Source organism: Phodopus roborovskii, unplaced genomic scaffold (assembly GCF_943737965.1).
Source record: "Phodopus roborovskii unplaced genomic scaffold, PHOROB, whole genome shotgun sequence".
NCBI lineage: Eukaryota > Metazoa > Chordata > Mammalia > Rodentia > Cricetidae > Phodopus > Phodopus roborovskii.
Window position 1 is genome coordinate 10,415,268 of NW_026126517.1, and position 19,346 is coordinate 10,434,613.

Genomic DNA, 19,346 nt, shown 5'->3' on the forward strand with positions numbered 1-19,346 from the left:
TGGGAGGGACTTCATGTTCTTCCTCCTCCATACTCACATTTTGTCTGGCTTGATCTTGAGGTCTTGTGCATGCTTTTCACAACTGTTGTGAGTTTATATGTGCAATTGCCCTGTTGTGTCCAGAAAACACTCATTGCTATGGTCATCCACTACTTCTGGCTCCTAAAATCTTTAATACCTGCTCTTCTACTGTGATCCCAGAGCCTTGGGAAGGTGTCCTTGTGTGTATGACATCAATGTCCCATTTAGAGCTGAGCACTCTGAAGTCTCTAATTCTGTGCATGATGACCAGCTGTGTCTCCATGCTAATTACCATCTACTGCAAAAGAAGCTTCTCTGAGGAGGTTGGGAGATGCACTAATCTATGGGTGGAACAATAAGCCATTAGGAGTTGGAGTAATACTATGGCCACTTAGCAATCAGTAGTTGTAGTTCTCTCCTAGAGCCTATGACCTACTTATTGGTACTACGGATGAACTTCATCTTATGTAGTGGGTCTTAACTCCAAATAAAAATAGGATCTTAGGGTCTGGAGAGATGGCTCAGAGGTTAGGAGCACTACTGCTCTTCTAGAGATCCTGAGTTCAGTTCCCAGCAACCACAGGTGTAATGGAAGACTTTCCTCTATCTAGTCTTGGTCCCACTGGACCAGTTTCCCTCCACTGACCCAGGTCCCCACAGCCACTATGAAATAACCACTCAGAGACTATATATATATAATTGCTTGGCCACTGGTTTAGGCTTTTTATTGGCTAACTTTCTCCTAATTATTAACCCATTACTATTAATCTATGTATCACCATGTGGCCTTGACTTACCTGTAATGCCTGGGTCTCTTGGCTCCCTGGCAGCTACATGGTGTCTGTCCTGTTTTTCCTTTTCCCTGCCTCCTTGTTCAGAATTCCTACCTAGCTAAATTCTGCCTGTCCATTGGCCAAAAGAGCTTTATTCATCAACCAATAAGAGAAACACATAGTCACAGCATACAGAGGACATTCCCCATCATCTCCCCTCTTCTGCCTAAGTAAAAAAGAAGGTTTTAACTTTAACACAGTAAATGTACATATAACAAAATAGTTGTCAAGCAAGAATTATTTTATGTATATATATATATAATGTATATATATTATACAATATTTAGTTCATTTACATTTGACAAAATGTAAAGGAAATATTTTATCATTTGTTCTATCTTTGTGAATGTAAAGTTTTATACCTATGTTATCTTTTATTATAATTAAGGAAAACAATTATAACTATCTGTCTTCAACTCCATCAAAGACTCCAGAAGGATATAATATAAACTCTAAAATTAACAGAGACATCTTGCTGTCTGGACAATTACCCAAAATTCCTCTGTGACATTGGGACATCCATCTATCTTCAGCCTATAGGCCCAAAGTGTCTGGCAGACTTTTTAATGGAACAGGAACTTTGAAGGATCATCCTGTCCCTTGGCAAGTTCAGCAGTCATTTTCTTTGGTAACCTGCTTGTCCAGTTTGGACAGAGTGCTTGCTGTCAAGCAGTCCAGGCAAGAGCAGTTTCTTGTCCAAATGGCTATCCATGTCATATTGAAAGCAAATTCCATAATGAGTTTCTTTGATGCCCATCTTCCTCTATGACATAATTGGTGCTGTCAAGAGCAGATGTATCTCATTATAATTAAAAGCCCTAAGTTAACAAACCATTTTAAATGCCAAATTCTTTAGGTCTTTGAAAGGTTTTGAAGAATACCTATCCATCTGAAATATATCTCTGTATATCCAGAAAACCTAATTAACATGACCATGAGTTTTGACTATTATAATGATTATCTATTAATCTGTATTTTTAATTATACATTACATTTTAAAATAAACTGTATAAACCCAATACCTAAACAAGAGTAGAAATATACATATAACAACATTGATCTTGAATTTCTATCAATACATCAAAACAATACTAATGCAAAGTATTCATTTTTATATCATATCCCTCCCTTTTTAAAGGGAGATTGACTGTGATCATCAACCATTTATAATTAACCCCCTATATATGGAAAAAAAAAACCATTTATAAGCAGTATTTGGAAATTTGGGCATAGTTTCTCCAAACTGTTTTCTGTTGATGTGGGCTCCTGAGAAAATCCAGAACCATGGCCAAACCCTGGCTATAGTAGTCTGTGAGGCTATATCATCTCAGTTGTTTTGAATCACATGGGCCATTGCTTTAGGTTGTCTTCCTTGACCAAACCATAGCCTGGAAGAAATCCATAGGTTCTCATCTTCTGTGGAAACAAAAGCAGAACCTAACATATCCTTAGACTCAAAATTTGAAGTCAAGATATCTTTAAAACATATGTTGGTTTAGCTTTAGTAGCCTTTAGAATCGAATACCTCTCTGCAGTCAAAAGTTGCAAAGAAAACACAATGACATACATAATCTAGATTTTCTGTATAATTTTAATCTTTATGTGGCTTATATTACTCTATTTTTTAAGGATCTTAGTTTATTATCTTAAATTACTTTTCTAATTTTATGACTGTCTTTTTTTTTTCCCTCTCTGTCTCTCCTAAGTTATGTACATCTTTTAAATATACTGTGACCCTTTTAGAGGTCTTTCTTGTCTGAATCTGTCCTTGTCAAGTATCTGAAATCCTTTTTTATGACCAGAGTGTTTTTAAAATAGGAAGCAGTGGTCACAGCAGCCCTGGATATTGGCTCTGCCTCTTCTGGTATTTTTGCCACCAGCTCTGGAAAGCAGCATGTAGTACTCTGCCCATAAACATTTTCTTTTTTTGTGTCTGAGTAAAAGCTAAATCTGCCATGTATCATGATGCTCAGCTTGGAAATGTCTCTGTGTACTGTGGTGGGATTCCCACCATGCTTTGCTCAAGCCCAGATACTGCATTGGGAAGAAGCTGTTTCTTTTTTTTTTTTTTTTAATTTTATATAACAGTCCAATTAAATGAAAACAAACATTTATACACAATATTTGGGAATTTGGGCGTCGTTCTTTCCAAACTACTTCCTGCTGGTAAGGGGCGCTGTCTTGGGGGATTCGAAGAAGATTCAGATATCCTGGCTGTAGTCTGTAGGGCTGTTTTGTCCAGCTGTTTTGAATGTAGGATCAGCTTGTACTCTGTTTCAGGCGGTCTGGCGTGATCAAACCACATTAGTCTGGAAGGAATCCACATCTTTTCATTTTCTGTGGAAACAAAAATAGAAATCCTTTTCCCCAGTAACTTGTCCTTCAATTTAAATTTTGGAGTCAAAGAATTTTTTTTTTTTAGTTTAATATATTATTTTACATGTCGATCCCAGTTCCCTCTCCCTCCCTCCCTCCCTCGCTCCCTCCCCCCAGCCCTCCCTCCCTCCTTCCCTCCCTTTTTGCCCTCTCTGTCCTCTCACATGCACTCTAAACACCCTCCCCTCCCATCCTCCCACCCCAATTCCATATGTAGGGGAAATCAAAAAGGCTGAAAGACACTTAAGAAAATGCTCCACATCCTTAGCTATCAGGGAAATGCAAATCAAAACAACTTTGAGATACCATCTTACCCCTGCCAGAATGGCTAAAATTAGAAACACCAGTGATGACTTATGTTGGAGAGGATGTGGAGAAATGGGAACACTCATCACTGCTGGTGGGAGTGCAAACTCATACAGCCAGCCATTTTGGAGATCAGTATGGCGGTTCCTCAGGAAAATGGGAATTAGTTTACCACAGGACCCGGCAATCCCCCTCTTAGGCATATACCCAAAGGATTCACATCCATGCAACAAAGAAGCTGTTTCTTAAAGGAGCCATGCATCTTATAGTGGCCAACAAACAGAGCCTATCTTAAAATTTGTGGCTACCAAAAAGCTGCTTTTTAGGCTTTATATGGAAATTATTGCCTCACGTTGGGTGCCATTTGTAATGGGAGACTTTCCTCCATGTAGTCTCAGTCCCACTGGACAGGTTTCTTCCACTCAACTGGGTCCCTGAAGCCACTATGAAATAACCACTTGGCCATTGGCTTAGGCTTTTTACTGGCTAGCTTTCTCTTAATTATCAACCATTACTATTAATCTGTGTATCACCATGTGGCCTTGGCTTACCGGTGATGCCTGGGTCTCTTGGCTCCCTGGTAGCTACATGGCATCTGTCCTGTTTTCCTTTTCCCTGCCTCTTTGTTCAGAATTTCTGCCTAGCTAAATTCTGCCTGTCCATTGGCCAAAACAGCTTCATTCATCAACCAACACATAGTTAAGCATACAGAGGACATCCCCTGTCACACAGGGTGGCTCACAATCATCTATAATGAGATGTGGTGCCGTCTTTTGACATGCAGGCAGAACAGTGTATACATAATAAGTACTTTTTTTTTTTTTAATTTTCAAAACAGGGTTTCTCTGTGTAGCCTTGGCTGTCCTGGAACTCACTCTGTAGACCAAGCTGGCCTTGAACTCAGAGATCTGCCTGCCTCTGCCTCCTGAATGCTAGAATTAAAGTCACGTGCCACCACAGCCTGGCTATAATTAAGTCTTTAAAAAATATTTTAAAAAAACCACAAAAAACACACATGTGTATGTGTTTTGGGAAGCTTTCACAGTATTAGGTTTCTACATGGCTTTTTCAGGGTTATCCCTCCCTGTACTTGCTTGTTTACCCTGCTTCCCACCCCCATCCCACTTAATTTTTCTAGTTTTACTTTCCATGGCTGAGGACAATGAAATGATTTTAAGGAAGTCACACAGTGCCTGGGAGAGCCAGAGAGGCAAGAGGGGAAGAAACAGCCAGAACAGGATCCATTACACTGAACTGTTCCTACTACTACAATTCAGCACAAAGAGTCCAGAATCTGGACACCAGCCAGGATGCCACTGTTGCCCATAAAACCAGGTGATTTCCCCTTGTCTCTTGCAAAGCAGGTTCCCTGAGACTTTTTGAAACTCTCCCCTGGGCATGTCTCCCTGGGTCTGTGGCCTGTATATGTAAGCCAAGAACTCTGTCTAGTCAGGACTCAGTTGGTGCAAATTCTCTGAATAGAAAAGGGAAACTTGAAAGCCAGAGGAGTCCAAAGCTATATAAGTGCAGATGCACTGATCCATGGCTTGGATTGCAAATGTCCCCAAAGGCCCTAAAGGCCCCTGTACTGAGGTGTGGTTTCATCCTTCAGTCCTATAAGGAAGGCTGGCACCTTTGGGAGGTGGAGCATAGTAGTAGTTAGGGCACTAGAGGCATGTCCTTGAAGGGAATACTGGGACTCCAGCCCTGTCCATCTCTCCCTCGCTCTCCAGTGAACAGGCTTCCTTTATCACCACCTTGATGCACTACGTTGCTACAAATTCAAAGCACAACAGCCAAACAACCATGAGCTAGCAAAGCCATTCTCAACCTATAGGTCTCAACCTCTTTGTGGGTTAAAAGACCTTTTCACAGGGGTTACATATCAGATATTTACATCATGATTCATAACAGTAGCAAGAATAAAGTTATGAAGTAGCAACGAAATAGCTTTATGGTTGGGGTCCCCACAACATAGGGAACTGTGCTCAAGGGTCTCAACATTAGGATGTCTGAGAACCACTGGGCTAGAAGCTCTGAAACCATGAAGCAAAATAAGCCCTTCCTCTTTTGAAGTGTTTCTTTCAAGCGTTTGTCACAGCAAACGAACTGTGAACACAACTGACAAGTTCACTCAGGATCACTTCTCAGTGCCTGTCTAGACACACACCTCACCCTGGGCTACTCCATGTTATGCTTCTCTGATTTCTCCTGCCCTGTTTATGCATCAGTACATCTAGGCTCATCCTTCCTACAATGCAGTATATGTAGCTGTGGCGTAGCCTACTGCCTGGTCCTCAGTGCCACGTAGGCCTTTATTAAAATCAAAGTCCACTGAGTCATTAAATCACATGCTTCAATCAGTGCTTAGGTGAAAATGCTTATCATTTGATAAAAACATTGCCAAGCCAGGAAGTGGTGGAGCACGCCTTTAATTCTGGTACTAAGGAGGCAGAGGCAGGCAGATCTCTGTGAGTTCAAGGACAGCCTGATTTAAGAAGTGAGTTCCAGGACAGCTAGGACTGTTACACAGAGAAACCCTGTCTTGAAAAACCAACCAGTCAACCAACCAACCAAACCATGGCCAAGTAATTTTTAAAATTTTATTTATAAAAAACATATACATATATGCATACACACACACACACACACACACACACACACACGTGTGTGTGTGTGTGTGTGTGTGTGTTTTGTCTGTATACATGTCTGTGCATCATATGTATGTCTGAAGCCCTGCAGAGGCCAGAAGAGCACATTGGATCACCTGGAACTGGAGTTACAGTTTTAAGCTACCATGTGGGTGCTAGGAATTGAACCCAGGTCCTCTGGAAGAGCAACCAGTACTCTTAGCAGCTGAGCCATCTCTCTTTTTAAATCATAAAAGCTGGAGCTATCTTGACAGCTCTCCTACCCTAACCCTCAGTTTCATTTTCTGACATTTTAGCTATCCTTGGTCAACTGCAATTTGAAAATACAAAATGAAAAATTACACAAATAAAAAAAAACCCCATCATTTAAGATTTCATACCATTTTGAGCAGTAGTCATTCTACTTCATCCCACCAAAGATATGAATCATCTTATTCAGGGTCTCATACAGCCTAGGCTGGCCTCAAGTCAGCCATCACTGAAAATACGTAGATTCACCCCTACTGGTCAGGGGCTGTAATTATAGCCCTGCTTTATGTGGTGCTGGGAATTGAATCCTGGACATCATACATTCTAGGCAAGCACTCTACCAACGTAGCTACATTCCCAGTCCATGAATCATCCAAATGTCCACATATCAATGCTGTATATACCACTTTCCCATTAAATTACTTAGCAGCCATTCCAATTATCAGAGCAATCACCATTGTATCGCAGTGCTTATGCTAAAATATCCCTCACCCACTGTGTCATGGTGTCCATACCATTTACCTCCCTTCTCTCCACACTGGCATTGCATCACGTCACATCATCGCAAGAGGACTTACTACAGCAGTTATAACTGTTCCTTTCTTGTCGCTCTCTTGCTGTACATAACTAATAAATTTAGCATAAAGCATACTTATAGTAAGTATAAGTATGCTATCCAGCTTTATAGTACTATAATAAATATCTGAATAACAACTTATAAAGAGAAAAAGGCAAGATTGCTCAACCATGACAAGCCAGGAGGAGAAAACTGAGGAAGCCCCATGGTCTCCTATGGGGCACTTCCTAGCGACCTGAGGACTCCCCACTAGACCTCACATTTTGTTCTGTTGGGTTTTGTTTTGTTTGTAATTGATTTTTTAAATTTTATTTTACATATTGACCATGGTTTCCTCTCCCTCCCCTCCCAATCTACTCCTCCTCTGTCTCCATTCAGAAAGGGGCAGGCCTCCCATGGGAGTCAACAAAGCATGGCACATCAAGTTGAGGCAGGACCGAATACCTCCCCCTGCATCATGGTTGACTGAGGCAACCCAGCATGGGGATTGGGTTCCCATAAGCCAGCTCAGGTGCCAGGGACAGCAGACATCACTCTTATAAAGATTCCATCATTTCCCAGTATTGCCAACCTGGAGACACATGGCTTTGGAGAGATAGTAAAGATCCAAACCATATCAAGAGGTGTGTGTGTGTATGTGTGTGTAGGAAGCGTGTTTGAGTTAGTATCATCCATGCTTTCAGGTACCCATGGGGTTTTGGAACTTATTCCTCATGAACAGCAGAGTACTATACCATTAGGTATAACTAATGAGGTTAATGTCACTAATTAGGCTTAAAAATTAAGTGCCCCAGGGTGTGGTGACCATACTTCTGGTAAGCTACACAGTTGAGACTCTGAGAACAGTACAAAACGCCAAAACCAGTGTAGAATCTTTATTATTATTGTGATCGGATCTCATTAAGTTGCCATGATGACCTCCAACTCCTGGGCTCAAGCCTTCTGCTCCAGTGTTCCAAGTAGCTGGGACTAACAAATCCATACTATATGGCTCAGCATCACTGTATTTTTAAACACACACTCACATATATATTGAAACACATTCTCACTAGTAGCCCTGGCTGGCCTGGAACTCACTGTGTAGATCAAGCTGGCCTCCAGCTCAGAGATCTGCTTCCCGAGTGCTGGGGTTAAAAGGCATGCACCACCATGCCTGGCTTCACTATATTTTTTAAATAGACTGAACTCGACCAAGAAAACACTTTATAGAATAGTCACCACGTGGTGGAGTGTTTAAGGCTGTTCCACGTGTTCCGCTTAGTTACTTTTCTATTGCTGTGACAAAGCACCATGCATGACAAAGGCAACATACAGAAGCAAGCATTTAATTGGGCTTATGCTTTCAGATGCCAGAGCAAAAGCATGGTGGCAGGAACAGCTGAGGGCTCACACCTTGGTCCACAAGCCCACTGGGAATAGCATGAGTCTTTTGCAATAGCAAGCCTTTAAAAAAGACTGTATTATTTTCAATGCCGTGTGTGCATTTGAGTGCTTACACAGGCTAGAAAGGTTGGATCTCCCAGGCTGTAACTAGAAATTGTTGTAAACTGCTCAATGTAGATGCTGGGAGCTGAACTTGGATCCTCTGCAGGAGCAGTTTGTGCTCTCAGCCACTAAGCCCTCTCTCCATCATCCTTTTCTAATCTATCTTTGTGAAGTACCTCAGTTTTGTTTTTTTGACACAGGGTCTCTGACCCAGGCTGACCTCAAGCCCCCTACATAGCTAAGGAGGATCTTAAACTTTCCACCCTGTTTCCACCGAGTACTGAGAATACAGGTGTTGTGTCTGACTTACCTGGTAATGGAACCCAGGTTTTCACGAATGCTAATGAGGTACTACACCAACTGTGTTCTATTGCCAGCGCTCTTATTCCTTAAAAATAGGAAGACAGCTTTATTGATGTTGCACTGTAAGTATGAAATGCCCCTATAGGCTCAAGTGTTTGAACATTTGCCTTCCAGCTAGTGGTGCTGTATAGGAATGTTACAGAGACTCCAGGATGTTATGGAATGCTATGGAAACTTCCTTGCTGGGGGCAGTATGGCATTGGGGTCATGCCGTAGGTTTGTTTTGATATGGAGTTCTCACTGTAGTTCCCAGAGATGTACCTGCCTCTGCCTCTTGAATGCCTGAATTAAAGTTGTGGACCACCATGCCTGGATAACTTTGAGATCTCATAGCCTGACTCCAATTCTGTTCACTCTCTACAGTACTCTCTACTGACTGCCTTCCTCACCACAATGGACTCCATCACTTCTGGAACTGTGAAGCAAAGCAAGCCCTTTCTCATCTAAGTTGTGTTGTGACTGGGTACCTCCCTCATCACAGCAATAGATAAGCAAGTAATAGATTGCAGAATTACTCATACACAATAAAATGTATGTGTCTAAGTTCAGACATATATGATACCTGTGGAAATACTACCACAATCTAGAATGTTCTTTCAGTTTTGATGAGCATTAGTACAGCATTGCAACAACCTGACCTTAGAGCCAGGCTTGCCAATTGCTCTATTTCAGGTATCATAATACCAGTGAAAACAATAGCAAGTGAGTGCAGTCAGAACACCATCATGACTTCGAAGGTGGGAGAACTGTTTTGTTCAGTTTTAGTCCATGGTCACCTGACATTGAGGAGATGCTGCTCATCACACTGGCAAGCACGTAGTAGGGGAGGTCTGTTTACCTCCTAGAGGCCAGGGAGCAGCAGGGGAGGAGGGGAAGGGGTATGTCTCCTAAGGGCATTTCGCAATGATCTAGGTCTCAGCATTATCACATGCTGGCGATCAAGCTTGACAATGGGTCTTTAGGGATCCAAACTTGATCGTGTACTCACCAATCAAGCATAAAGTTCCAGGTGGATTCCCAGATCCATGTAAACCTGGTGGTGGAACACGCCTATAATTCTAGTACTTGGGAGGTGGAGACAAGAGGAACAGTGTTAAACATTTAGCTAAAAGTCCCTCTTGGCTGCATAACAAATCGGAGGTCAGCCTGAGCTACATGAGATGCTGTCTCAAACCCCTTGTCCCTTTTCAAGCCATAACAAGAGTGCTTCCCTCCCCACTGTAGTTATGGGTGACCTTAACATTATCTTTCCAAAGACAACATTGTGTGGGAGGGTAAAGTAACTTTAGACAAATCTGACATCACCAGGCCACCTGGGTGATCAAGGTCACCATCAACCACTATGAGTCCTATGGACAATATGGGTTTTTTTTTTTTTGTCGGTGGTCATCCAAAGCAGTGTAGCTCAAGCTCAGAGAGCTGCATTTGTTTAGTATGTACCAGGTCTTGAGGTCTTGATCCCAAGGTTTGATATCAAAGAAATTAAAAGTTAAAAACAACTCCTAGGAAGCTTAAAAAAAAAAAAAAATCAGACACTGTTGCTGGAGTGTCTTTTCAGCCTGGTCCCACAGCTGCTTCACACAAAGTCTTAATTTACAAACAGTCGTTGGCTGATGGCTGGGGCTTCTTATTGTCTAGCTTTCTCTTAATTATTAACCCATAATTAATAATCTGTATATTTCTATATGGCTTTATCTTAACAGAGAACGCCTGGCCTTCTCTGCCTTCCTTTCCCCAACCTTCTCATGGTCTGGTAGCCCAGCCTATCTTCCTGCTTGACTATTGGCCAATCAGTGTTTTATTCACCAACCAATAAGAGAAATATATATATAGAAGGACATCCCCCATCAAGTCACACTTTAACAGTGAACATCTTACAAAATAGCTAAGCAGGAAAGTCACATCCTAGGATGGAAAAAGGGCAGTAGATATGAACGGCAGAAACCCAAAACAACAATGGACCAGTGAGACAGGGACAGAATGCACTGCAGGAGTGTGCACTGTCTCATATGAATGAGAGTGAGCATAAGAGTCACTCTGGCTAGGTGTGGTACCCGTACTATGACTATCTCAGCACTTGCAAGGCAGAGCCAAGTGGATTGCTGTGAGCTTAGAGCTAGCCTGGTCTATGTAGCTCTATCTTCTCTCTCTGATCTCTTTCTGTATCTGTTTCTCTCTCACACAGATACATATACGTAGCAATATCTTACTGACTCCAAAAGGCTTTATCTTATTTGGGAAAAACTATTTTGTCTCTTTTCTGTCTTCTAGGTTTCTATTTTGGATACAGCACATATATAATTTAAAAATAACTATGTAAATATTCACAGGGTTCTGCTTACTAAAAGATTTCATTGATGGCACGCATAGTTCTACTCAGTTACTTAAAAAACCCCAAACAAACAAACAAACAAACAAAAAAAATGGGGAGACAGAAAAATGGTTGTCAGTGCTTGCTAGGGAGCAAAGGCTGGCACAGCAGCCCACACTGTAACCCCAGTACTGGGAGGAAAAGGATTTCTAGGACTTGTTGACCCATCTAGACAAATAGGCGAATTCCAGGTTCAGTGAGAGACTATGTCTCAGAAAGGGGGGGGGGCAGATTGGGCTGGATCGATGGTTCCACAGTTACAAGACCACTTGCTGCTCTTCCAGGGGAGTGGGTTCAGTTTCTAGAATCCATGTTGGGCAGATCACAAATTCTGTAACTCCGGCTCCTAGGTATCTGATGTCCTCTTCAGGCCTCTACAAACTTAAATACAGCATATTGCAAACAGATTTTTTTTTTTTAAAGTGGAGAGAGAAATTGAGGAAGACATTAGACATCAAATGCTAGCCTCCATTTGCACATGTATACATATGTATGTGCATACATATCCACATACAATGTTTTTTGAGACAGGGTTTCCTATGTAGTCTAAGTTGGCCTTGAACTCACTATGTAAGCCAGCCTAGCCTTGAACTTGAAATGGTCCTCATGCCTTAGCCCCCAGGTGTTGGCATTACAGATGTGCACTACTACAACCCAACATCTGACTTCAAAATTGTTATCCAGAAGCTGAACATGGTGGCATATGCCTTTAATCCCAGCACTCCATAGGCAGAGGCAGGTGGATCTCTGTGAGTTCCAGGACAGCTAGAGTTGTTACAGAGAAACTGTCTCAAAAAAAAAAAAAAAACCAAAACTATCCAAAATTGTTATCTAGATCTGGATTTTCTTGGCCAAAAAGCTACAGACTTCTCAAGTCATCTCTAATCCATTTCAAAGATTTTAGAGAAAATGTAACATAAATCTAATCTCTGGGCTGCTTGACAGGAGATGTGACTAATGAAGTCCATGATCAAGAGCACGAAGTGAACAGAAAAGACACCCTTATTTCATAGGTAACAAGACAAGAGACACTGGTATCTGTTTTATGGACCACTTTGCTTTGTTCTGGGTCCTGGCAAAGAGCCCAGTGTTCATAATCAGACTGGTTCTGCCACTAGGTATAGATGATCCTGTAGTCATGTTTCAACTAAAATCATGATGTCCCCTTTACTCTTTTCTGCTTTGTCTGTGTCCATGACTTCTCATAAGAATGTGACAGTATGTTCTTATGAGTGCCCCCCACCCCCTTGGGCCTTCTGAAATCTCAGGGACTCACTGCAGTCTAACCTGTGTCAGAGCAATGGAAACCCCACACAGTGCTCTACATAAAGCTGCTGGGCTTGGATTTGCAGTTGAGAGCACACAGGCAGCTAGGACCTTCACACCTACATCACAGCCAGCACTGAACACTCACTGCGAGGTAGGTAGGGCCACATTCTCCAGAAGTCACGGCTTAGTCATCGAAGCAGAAACCAGGAGATGAGTAAGTTTCCTTCTGTACCCATGAGGGAGCCATCCTACTAGGGTGAGGTCAAAGGGCAGTTCCTGCTTTACATTTCTATGGGTGTTCCCTTACAAAATGTAATCACTATATGGCTACCATAAATAAAGCAACTCTACAGTTTAAGGAGGATTCAATTAAACGAGTCCATGCCCTGCTGTGCAAAGCTAATCTGTACAGGGTGAGAGACACAGGCCTGGCTGCATGTGGGGCATACAGTCCTTTCAGGAGCTCTGAACCTCTCCTAGACTATTGCATTGTCATTAGAGTGCTGCTGAGAGGTTCTGAGAGCTGACCAGTTGGATGGAATTTGGAAGGGAATTGGTACGCAAAGATGACCAAGCCACACACGGCTTAAGGATCAGTGAGCAGAAAAGAGGCACCAAATAAACAAAGCTGATCAGCTATATTTGGAATTAGATCATGAATGGCAAAGCCAGTTCCCAGACAGTAACAGAGGGTCCACTGACATCTCTTTAGAGCGCTCTGAAACTCACTCCAAACATAAAAGTTCTCTCTTCATGACTCTTTTGGGCAGCAAACTGAGGGGACATCATAGGAGAGGCAGCCAGGAGGTGTTGACTAATACAGAGAATGGGAGTGTTGAGAGACTCATACGACGGTTGTCCCTTATCCCAGTGTCCCGAGAAAGTTTGCTCCTTTGTATGCCTGCACGTAGACATATGCGGTATGACCCTAATAACGACATGTATCATAACATGTATTGACTTGTGGAACAGCTGAGCATTAAAGACTAGGTGCTAACAGTGCTCGGGCACAAAGGCCTGTAAGCAGTTAACACCTAAGTCAATGCTCACGGGGGTGGGAGTGGGGGGTGGGGGCCTCCTAATGGCAAGTTATTTAAACTCAGAAACAAAAGCTATAGACATTTTCCTGAAGTCTTATGTCAGTTAAGTTTTGCAGAAGCAGGCTTTCCTTCATCTTCCTTTGTTCTCCAGATAGGGTCTGGCCAAGGCTGGCCTTCAGCTCAACAGTCCCAAGCACTGAGATTAGAGCCATAACATCCAGCTTCCTTGACTGGGGGAAAAATATTTTATGTGTATGAGTGTTTTGCCTGCATGTATGTAACACACCATGTGAGGGCCTAACACTCATGAAAGGCACAGGAGGGTGTCAGCTCTCCTGGAACTAGAGTAACAGATGGTTGTGAGCTGCCATCAGTGCTGAGAACCCAACCCAGGTCCTCTGGAAGAGCAGCCAGAGCTCTTAACTTATGAGCTATTACTCCAGTCACCTTCTTTGAGCAAAAATGGAGCTCATGGCTTGACTTAGTATGGCCTCACAGCAGGCTATAACTCCTCACAGAAGGAAGACACCCTTCATCCCCAAAGCCCCATCATCACAGATCAACGCCACAGTCAGAAACACAGGTGCTCGGGGAAGTTAAAGTGTTTATTGATGTGGTTAAGTTCTGTACATTCTTCACCTAAGGAGTCTGTAGGTGAAGTTTCAATCTGTGCATAGTGGGAAGAGACATGACTAGGGCCAAAGGAGAGGAGGGAAGGGGAAGAGGAATCACAGAAAAATATAAAACATAACAAAAACAAAAGCCCAAAACAAAACAAGCAAAAAAACCCACAACAGGTTACCAGGACCTTCCAATTAAAACAAACAACCAACAAAACTCCAAAGGTTATGAGCATCAACTTCTGCTACACCAGTATTACAGAGTCATGTGAAGAAAACAAACTTTTCAAAGATTTCCACAGTGTCTACAGATCCAGTTTCATGTACAACCCAGAACATTCTCCCTTCATATAGAGAAGCCTCCTGTGAATTCTCCTGGGTCCTCAACCACACACTTAATCATGGTACTCTCTGAGTGAACAGCAAAGGGCTGGGAGAGTGGTGGGGAACTGGGTGAGGTACGAAGGAGGGCAGAGGGCCAGTGCATTGGAGGGAGATGTCCAAAGAGGAGGTGGCTGCACATAGGACGCACTTGGTAAAGGAGAGTGGATAGTAAAAATCTACAGTAAACAACAGTGGAAGGACAGCAAACACTAACTATAGGCTAGTTGCTGTGGAAGAACTGGATTTGAAGGAAAGCACAGTGGATATCTGTATGCACTGGGCTAACTCAGGTGCCTCAGACCTGCTTGTGACAGCTGGTACAGAAGTACCCAGACACCCAGTACCAGAAACATTAGGCTTCCAAAGAAACCATACCTTTAAAACAGTTCAGTAGCTGTATTGCAATGCACTTCAGCTCCACTTATGTTCTCAGCAACCTGAAAAGGGAATACTGCCTTTTTATATTAAAAACAAATAATAAAACCAGCACAGCAAATGAGCCTAAAGAACTGACTTACGTAATGGGAATATCCTGTGTATATAGTCTATCATCAAAAAAAAAAAAAAAAAAAAAAAAAAAAAATCAACATTTTTCATTTATACAGAGCATGTGTGAGACAATACAATAGAAGCGGCATTTCTAATTTTAAAAAAGAAAAGTACATCCATCAGATATCTGCAATAGATAATTTTTTTTCATTTCACTTAAGGTTTATATATCATATATTGTTATATTAACATTTTTTTTTACCCATTTAAAAGAATGGAAATTGCAATCCTACAGTAGTACTTTATAGTCTTAACATCCAGGAGAGCAGGATATGCGATGAGGCCTTCTGGTTCCACTGGTGGTCAGCAGTCAAGCACAAATGCTGAGCTTCTTTAGCCCACCTGCACCAGCCTCCAGCCAGGGTGTCACACATGTCCTTGTCCTCAGATGTGCATCTGCTCCAGGTACTTGTAGGTTGGGTTCTCATAACCATGGCTCTGCATCTTGTTCAGGTGACGCTCTTCTGGGGTTAGCATTGGGTCAACCTGTAGGAACAGAGAGTGCAGGTCACTGTGGTGCACTGAAGAGGGAGGCCTGCAGAGCACCAGGGCATCCCGCTTTCCCTGTCCAAACTCGTGGGACTCAAAGCAGCCCAGCATCTTTTCACTGCACAGACCAAACAGGAGCTGGTGGTAAGACACAAGGCAGGGGAGAAAGAAAGAGGAAGAGAGGTAATGCTTCTCTCTCTGAGTGTGGTCCAAGTGAGAGAAGCAAACTTGACGACTTCAGTTTGATCCTTGGGATCCACATGGAAGGAGAGAGAAAGACCTGGCCTAACTGTCCCCTGACTTCTATATGCACATCAAGTGACCCCCATGAAAAAGAGTAATTTAAAATGACAGACCATTACAGAGGCTGCTCTTGTTACTCAAGTCAGTTCTTCAGGCTCATTTGCTGTGCTAGTTTCAGGTTGCTGAGAAACAGTGGAACTGAACTGCATTGTGATACAGCTACTGAACTATTTTAAAGGCCAGTTTCTTGGAAGCCACAGTGACCAACACTTAGTTCTTGGGATGGGTAGTGGAGGCTGAGCTATGAAACAAGGGGCCAGATGGTCTGTAGTCCTTCCCAGCTTTGGGACTCCCCAGCTGAAGCCAGGCTCCAGTACTAAGACTTGCATGTCTACAGTATTCGTCCACAGTGCATCCTATTCTTTAGTGTATTTATAGAACCCAAGAGCAAGAAACATTTCCCAACATAAACTAAAAAATGAATGGCGAACTACTCCAATTATACACCAGCAGAGACAGAACAGAAACAGCTTGCATTTGTTTTTTGTTCCCATTCCCAACCACTATAAAGGAGAGAAAGGTCTGAGTGCATAACACAGCACATGCCTAGCATACTCAAGGCTCCTGGTTCACTCCCCAGCATCATAAACAAGTATATATACACATATGTATACACACACACACACACACACACACTTTGCTTTCCCTGATTGTGGGGGGGGGAGCACTCCAAGGAAATATTATTTTTACTTTCTGAAGGATAAAATGTTATGAACTGATATTGACCCAATTAAATGATTAAAACCCAGATGGGTGCTGAAAGTTGGTGACACCCCCTTGAAACAAAGGCAAAAAACTTAGCAATGGCTGAACTCCAAAATGTAACCTAATAATCCAACGAGTGATAGAATCAATGATAGCAGCATGTCCAGTAGATTTTTGAATTCTATGTGGTTCTAGCCCTTAGCCCTCACCCCCAGTGACAGTGCAGAGCAAGACCCTCATCAGCTTAGGCCACGGAGAAGCCAGCCCAGTCCTTACCTCCACAATCCCATGGCTGATGGTGCCATATTGCCTCTTTCTCAGCATCACCAGGCTGATAACAATGACTGTAGCAATGGCCACTGCAATGACTAGCAAGCCAATAAGTGCACTGCTGCTCAGACTGAAATCTTCCCTCAAAGGTCCCACAGATTCCTAAAACAACAAAGCAATAAGAAACCGAGTCTCAGTGACCACCTGGAACTTGAGTTAGGAAAACCAAAGAGGACTAAGTGCCTCTCAGTCTGTTCCTAAAACTCAGGGGGCCACACAAGACCCTGCTTTGTCGGCATTGTTAACCAGATCAGGGAGGATGCCCACTTTGATTTCCGTGAAAATTTTCATTTTTGGCATTCCTTCTTACTCAGAAATGTGGGAAGTCAGGATCAGAGTGCCTTATTATCTTACTTCCAGGGTCTTTTATCTCTACTGAACTAAGATGACTGAATAAAAAAAGGAATGAGCACCACCCTTCTGTTCTACAGTAAACACATACCGGCTCTTCCTCTAGGCCTCCAACCCTCTCAGCATTGAAAATCATTTCCTTAACGTCCAGGGTCTCGTCAATGACCTGCAATAAATAGTCACAGTTATTAGCATCTACTCAGGGAATGGGAGAGAAATAAATGTCACTTCTTTTCTATTCCATATTGTGTCGGGAAGCTGTTTCTTTGGTCATACTAATCCAAATCTACTCACCAAACCTCCAAAAGGAGAGGTAAGTGTGGGCAAAGGTGCTATAAGGTAGCCAGCCCAGTCAGGTTCTTTTTTTTTTGGGGGGGGGGGCGGCAGGAAAGCAGGGGGGAAGGATAGTTGAGACAGGGATTCTCTATGTAGCTCTGTCTGTCCTGGAACAGGACAGGCTGGCCTCAAACTCACAGAGAAACCGCCTGCCCCTGCCTCCCAAGTGTTGGGACTAAAGGTGTAAGCCACCAGGTCTGGCTCCAGTCAGGTTCTTTACCTGATCTTTCCATGAAGTAACTGTAATAGAGCTCAGGATAGACAACTAACAAACTGCCTTTAAATACCGAACTCAGCCAGCAAGACAAGAGCAGCAAGTAAAAGTACTTGCTACCAAATTTGATGATTTCAGTTTGGTCCCTGGAATCTACATGGAAGGAGAAATGATTCCTAATCATCCTCTGGCCTCTGCATGCACACCATGGTATGCACGTGACCCCCCCCCCCATAAGAGTAATTTAAGACATATCAAATTCAGGTGAGAGCAATCAAAACAATGTAAGTATAGACAGAAATCACCAGAAGAATGTAAGGAGGAATAAGAACAGCAGTGTAAGAAAAACAAAAAGCTCAATTTTATTCAATTTTCCACTTGATAAATTTTTACTTTCTTGAAAATAGCTTCTGATATGTTATTTTTATCTTGAGTTGCAGGTGAGTTTTTCTACCATAGATAAGACATGAACCACACAAGAAAAGGCAGCTTCACTGGTCCCCTCATGCAAATGCTAAGCAGCAAAATGAACCTTTGGGAGCAGCTGCTTCCCTCTCTCCTACTATGCAGAAAATGGGCGTGCACAGCACACACTAACCGGGAAGTACTATCCACCATGCCACTTGCTCCAATATACAAAAGGAAACGTGCTATGTAAACAAGTGGCTCACCATGTTCTCATCCATTTTATTCTTACTGTTAATCACTTTTTCTTCTGCACCAATCAGGGCCCCGTCTTGCTCTGCCACTCCAGATCCTGTGTAGAAAACGTCCACAGCTGAGTTTCTAGGCAATCCACCTTAGGCCAGTCTCTCAGAAGCAGCAAATTCTTGCCCAAGGCCAGAGAGCTTCTCACCAAACACTCCCCCATGACTCTGTAAGTCTCTGCATTGGCGTGTTGAGGATGCACTATGCTTTGCAAGGATGAATGATACAAGCATTGCAAAGGACTGATGAAGGAAGACGGGGTGCTTACTGGTCTACCACCCGAAGGGATGGAATGTAAGCCTTTGGAGAAGCTGAGTCTGGGGGTGTTCTAGGATGGACAACATGTTTCAACCCTTACATACGACTGTAATGAGCACTAGCTATCCAACAGCACAATTCTTTGGTATCTAGATCCTACTGCATAGATGAAGGACTGCTACTTGCATGTGTGCTTTGAGCAAAATAGTTTTCTCCACAAGAAATTGTTTCTGCTTCAAATATTAAACCCTTGCCACCTTCCACCTTCAAGTCCTATTTGCCCTAAGTCGCAGGTTCTCTAAGGAGACACTGCCAGGTTGTAGCACTTAAAAGCGATTTGTAATTACCTGTCTCCTTCTATGTCTCTCACTGGACACTATATCCCTCCCTCAGACTTAGACACTCATATAGCTACATCCTAAATGGTAAGCTCAGGTGAACAGGAAGGAAGAGTTCATCAACAGAGGAAACTTTAATCAGGGTGGAAAGAACAAGAATAACAATTGTCCTTTTTCCAAGGCCAGAAATGGCCTGAGTCAACTCACTCATGTGTGGCAC

At 42.7% G+C, this 19,346-nt stretch overlaps 1 protein-coding gene across 4 annotated transcripts in view; it reads right to left on the bottom strand.

Moving 5' to 3' along the window:
• Positions 1-14,128: 14,128 nt before the first annotated feature.
• Positions 14,129-19,346, bottom strand: part of Aplp2 (amyloid beta precursor like protein 2) — a 64,123-nt gene continuing 58,905 nt past the window's right edge. For all 4 annotated transcript variants that reach the window (XM_051196990.1, XM_051196989.1, XM_051196987.1 and 1 more), the window contains 4 exons: positions 18,494-18,579; positions 17,364-17,438; positions 16,868-17,023; positions 14,129-15,580 (listed from right to left, as the gene is read on the bottom strand). In XM_051196990.1, coding sequence (XP_051052947.1) covers positions 15,479-15,580; positions 16,868-17,023; positions 17,364-17,438; positions 18,494-18,579 — 419 coding nt within the window. In that variant the 3' untranslated portion in view covers positions 14,129-15,478. The remainder of the gene's footprint in view (positions 15,581-16,867; positions 17,024-17,363; positions 17,439-18,493; positions 18,580-19,346) is intronic.